Source organism: Dipodomys ordii, unplaced genomic scaffold, assembly GCF_000151885.1.
Source record: "Dipodomys ordii isolate 6190 unplaced genomic scaffold, Dord_2.0 Scaffold69, whole genome shotgun sequence".
Lineage (NCBI taxonomy): Eukaryota > Metazoa > Chordata > Mammalia > Rodentia > Heteromyidae > Dipodomys > Dipodomys ordii.
The window spans coordinates 2484047-2488937 of NW_012267285.1; the positions used below are offsets into that span (position 1 = coordinate 2484047).

At 63.8% G+C, this 4891-nt stretch overlaps 1 protein-coding gene across 1 annotated transcript in view; it reads left to right on the forward strand.

The window, feature by feature from the left end:
* The window catches only part of Iqsec3 (IQ motif and Sec7 domain 3), a 32360-nt gene that overhangs the window by 13175 nt on the left and 14294 nt on the right, over positions 1-4891 (forward strand). Inside the window, exons 5-9 of the mRNA XM_013023613.1 lie at positions 4-143; positions 1491-1652; positions 3214-3336; positions 3753-3919; positions 4638-4777. Of these exons, the coding sequence (XP_012879067.1) occupies positions 4-143; positions 1491-1652; positions 3214-3336; positions 3753-3919; positions 4638-4777 (732 nt within the window). The remainder of the gene's footprint in view (positions 1-3; positions 144-1490; positions 1653-3213; positions 3337-3752; positions 3920-4637; positions 4778-4891) is intronic.

Genomic DNA, 4891 nt, shown 5'->3' on the forward strand with positions numbered 1-4891 from the left:
GCCTCCAAGGAGGCCCTGCAGGCCATGATCCTGAGCCTGCCGCGCTACCACTGCGAGAACCCGGCCAGCTGCCGGTCCCCCACGCTGTCCACCGACACGCTGCGCAAGCGCCTCTACCGCATCGGCCTCAACCTCTTCAACATGTGAGCAACGGGGCAGGGCCCGCCGGGCGAGGGGCCGGGGCCGGGGCCGGGGCAGGGCTAGCTTCTGTAGGAGGCTGAGATCAGAGGATCGTGGTCTGAGGCCAGTCTGTACAGACAAATCCATGGGAGATTTTTTTGTTTGTGGGGCTTGAACTCTGGGCCTGGGCGCTGTCCCTCAGCTCTTCAGCTCAAGGCTGGTGCTCTACCACTTGAGCCACAGCACCACTTCCAGTTTTCTAGGGGTTTATGGGAGATCAGAGTCTCACAGACCTTCCTGCCCTGGGCTGGCTTTGAACTGTGATCCTCAGTCCTCAGCCTCTTGAGTAGCTGGGGTGTCGGGAGTGAGCCACACGCACACTTTACTGTTCCTCCTCCACCGGGCACAGAGTCCCTGAGCTCCTCCCAGCAGTATCTAGAGATGGGTGGCGTCACCCCCATTCTACAGGCCAGCAGACGGGGCGCTCAGAGAGGTCTGGTGCGCCGCAGCCGCTCAAAGTGGTAGCAGGCAGCAGGGCTTGGGAGCCAGGGCCGTCTGACCGTATCTGCCACGTGTCCTGATTCAAAGCCAGCCCAGACAGGAAAGTCTTTGCGACACCTCTCTCCAGTGACCCCGGGGAAGGGCTGGATGTGGAGCTGTGGTTCAGGCACCAGCTTTGAGCAGAAAACAACGACAACAACAAACTCAGGAACAGCACTCAGGCCCTGAGTTCAAGCCTCAGAACAGAGACAGACAGGCACACACACACACACTTAACATGCTGGGCAGAGTGCTCTACCAGAATCTTCTTAAATTAATTAATTAATTGAATTTTTTCTGTCAGTCCTGGGGCTTGAACTCAGGGCCTGCGCGCTGTCCATGAGCTTCTTTGGCTCTAGGCTGGCGCTCTATCTCTTGAGCCGCAGCACCACTTGTGTTTTTTCTGTGTGTGTGTGTGGTGCTGAGGAATTGAACCCAGGGCCTCGTGCGTGCTAGGCGAGCACTCTACCCCTGAGCCGCCTGCCCAGCGCTCTACCAGGCTCTGAATGTTGCTGCCCGTCTGTGTCCTGAAATTGCCTCAAGACACAGCCGGCCCCACGCCCCCCGAAACTCACCCCTGACAAAGGGAGCCAGGACGGGGCCCTTGGATCCACCGCGTCCCCCTCTGCCTCTTGGGGTGTCCGGGGTGGGCTGGGGTCCTGGCAGGGAGGAAGGGGCTCCTTGGCTGTCCTGGGGGACAGAGCATGGGAGGCGGGGACGGAGGAGGGCCTTCTGTCCCCCCAGGTGAGGTGTCGGGGCTCCCAGGGGGTTCCCGGGGCGCACAGGAGGCCCAGGCCGCCTGGCTCACCTCCCCCCTCCCCCCTTCCCAGAAACCCGGACAAAGGCGTGCAGTTCCTCATCTCCAGGGGCTTCATCCCCGACACCCCCATCGGCGTGGCTCACTTCCTGCTGCAGCGCAAGGGCCTCAGCCGCCAGATGATCGGCGAGTTCCTGGGCAGCAGCAAGAAGCAGTTCAACCGCGACGTGCTCGAGTGAGTGCCGGGATTCCAGGCGTCCTCTCAACCCTTGGCCCGGCCGGCCCAGAGGGGGCCAGAGCCGCTAGACTGACACCCCAGGGCTGATGCCCCCCCAGGCCTCGACACCCCTGGTGTTTTCTGGGGGCCACCACTTGTCTGCAGCCCCCTGCCCGCCCCCCCCCCGCTGCTTCTTAAAGCATGGCCTCAGGAGCTTGGTGGAGGGGCTGAGCTGTGGGGAGGGAGGCGAATGAGAGGGCGCAGGGGTGCAGGGGTGCAGCAGGGGTTCTCAAGAGCTTTGCCGGATCCGTGATGCGTTTGCACCGCCAGAAATAACCCCCTGCCGGCCGCGGGAGGGGAGGGCTTTAATTAAGCCGTGTGAGCCCAGAAGCGCTGGATAAAAGGGGGGTTCCTGCTGGCCCCTCCCAAGGAAACAGATGCTCCTCCCCTCCCCCTACACTCCAGCCCCCCCCCCGGGTTCCCCACAGCCCCCCCCCCCGTTGGGTTCCCCACAGTGTTTGCCCGAAGCACTGGCTGCTGTGTGGGAAAAGCCTGAGATGGCGAAATCCATTTCCTCTACATGCCGCCGCCCAGCCGGCTCATTCCAGAATGCTCCTACAATGCACCGTCTCAGCTGCGGGTGCAGCTCCCCCTCCCCGCTCCCCCCCAGCATTCCCGGTGAGGAAGAGGTAGCGGGCTCTGCTTCTGTTCCCTGGGCTCCCGATTACGTTGCTACACACTTCAAAAAGCACAAAAGGCACCCGTAGCTCCCGCCTGCCATCCCAGCTTCTCAGGAGGCTGAGAGCTGAGGATCGCAGTTCAAAGCCAGCCCGGGCAGGAAAGTCTGTGAGACTCTTGTCTCTACTGAACCACCAGAGGCAAAGAAGCGGCGCTGTGGCTTGAGTGGTAGAGCGTTCACCTTGAGCACAGCAGCTCAGGAACAGCGCGCAGGCCCCGAGTTCAAGCCCCAGGACCAACCATTCCTCCCACCAACAAAAGACGATGACCCAGACTTCCCCTGGGCCCTGTCCCGCCCAGCCGTTGGTTAGCAGAAAGCTGGTGAGGAATGCAGCTTCCCAGGCTACCTCCAAATATGCTAAATACAGTGTGAACACCCCGCCAGAGGACAGCGTGGGGGGGGTCTCAGAGCACACATGGGGGGGCGTCCTGGCTCAGGGGCACCCCGTGACCCCTCCTGAGCTCCCTGATCCGCCGCAGCAGCATTTCCACCCAGCTGAGTGTGGGTAGGGAGCTGTGGAGGGAGGGGGGGCGGCGGGTTCCCCATCTTCCACCTGAGCCCACGCTGGAAACTAGGCCACGGCTCCGGCTGGATAGATCCCCCGCCCAGCTGCTGCGGCCCTCCCTCCCCTGCCCCCCCAGCCCTGGCCTCCAGCCCACCGCCACTGTTTGTGGGGGAGGCGTGGGCCAGGAGGAGCACGGGGAAAGGCTGGAGGGAGGACCCGCGGCGGGGGGGGGAGGGGGGAGGGCGGGCGGGGCGGAGCCCTGTCTGGGGTGGACCCGGGGGAGGGGGCTGGGGGGCCTCCTCCCCTGCCCTCACGCCCCCCTCTGCCGCCCTCAGCTGCGTGGTGGACGAGATGGACTTCTCTGGCGTGGAGCTGGACGAGGCGCTGCGCAAGTTCCAGGCCCACATCCGCGTGCAGGGCGAGGCGCAGAAGGTGGAGCGGCTCATCGAGGCCTTCAGGTGACCCCCGTCCCTGTCCCCCCCCCCCCCCCCCCCCCGCCCCTCCACACTCCGCTGAGATCTAGAGGATCGCGGGTCAAAGCCAGCCAGGGCAGGAACGTCTGTGAGACTCTGATCTCCAAGGAACCCGCAAAAAGCCAGAAGTGGCGCTGTGGCTCGAGCAGCAGAGCGCCAGCTTTGAGTGAAAAAGATCAGGGATAGCACCCAGGGCCCTGAGTTCAAGTCCAAGGACCAACACATGTGCACGCGCGCGCGCGCGCGCGTGCACACACACACACACACACACACACACACACGGCAGCCAGTGACCTCCCTCGGGGAGCGGCGTCAGCCCCTCCCCAACCCCCCTTGCTGGAACCGGGGTGGAGGGAGACTCACGGCCCTGCCTTGCGCCCCCCTCCTCCCCTCCCCCCCAGCCAGCGCTACTGCATGTGCAACCCCGAGGTGGTACAGCAGTTCCACAACCCCGACACCATCTTCATCCTGGCCTTCGCCATCATCCTCCTCAACACCGACATGTACAGCCCCAACATCAAGCCGGACCGCAAGATGATGCTGGAGGACTTCATCCGGAACCTCAGGGGTGAGGCAGGGGCCAAGGGAGGGGGAGGGGGCCCTGGGAAGATGGCTGGCTTCCCAGGTATCGCGAGACCCGGGTGGGCCTCTGCGCTGACCCGTACTGCGTGGCCTTCAGGCCCAGAGCCTGGCCGGCGCCTGCCCATGCCAGGGCTGAGCGCCTTCAGTCCAGTGCTGCCGGTCTCTGCTCTAGGCTCTGGAGTGCCGGGATTACAGGCACGCACTACCATGCCAGGTTTTCCTGTTTGTACTTTCCTATTACTGTGTTAACATGACTAGAGCCTTCTCTTCCTAGAGAGGCCCAGCCGATTACCTCTGCTTCCTGTCCAGCCCCCCCCTCCCCAAGCCCACCCTGGGTTCTTAGGGAGGGAAAAAACACCTCACCGGTGACATCTCAACAAGACTGCTCAATACCACCAAAGTCTCTACTTTGGACAGCTGGGGGGGGGGAGGGTGATTCTAAAGAGAATGAGATTGAACATTGGAAAGATGGTCGCCGGGGCAGGCGGAAGGAGAGGTCGAGGCAAACACAGGGAAGACAAGGGGGTGGCTGAAGGGAGGGTGAGCAGGATTCTTTACGTCCTCGGCGGTGGGAAAGAGCCCTGAGGGGCGGGCAGAGAGCTTTCCAGAACCTGAGGCAGGGAGTGCCCCGGCACTGTGCTGGATTTTGTGGGATTGGGGAGCAGGCCGGCCTGGGGCTCTCACCCCCCCCCCCCCGCTGGCAGGTGTGGACGATGGCGCCGACATCCCCCGGGAGCTGGTGGTGGGCATCTACGAGCGCGTGCAGCAGAGGGAGCTCAAGTCCAATGAGGACCACGTCACGTACGTGACCAAGGTGGAGAAGTCCATCGTGGGCATGAAGACGGTGAGTGCCCGGCGAAGCCCCAGCCCCAGCGCAGCCCCAGCCCCAGTGCAGCCCCAGCCCTGGCCCCAGTGCAGCCGCAGCCCCAGCCCCAGCGCAGCCCCAGCCCTGGCCCCA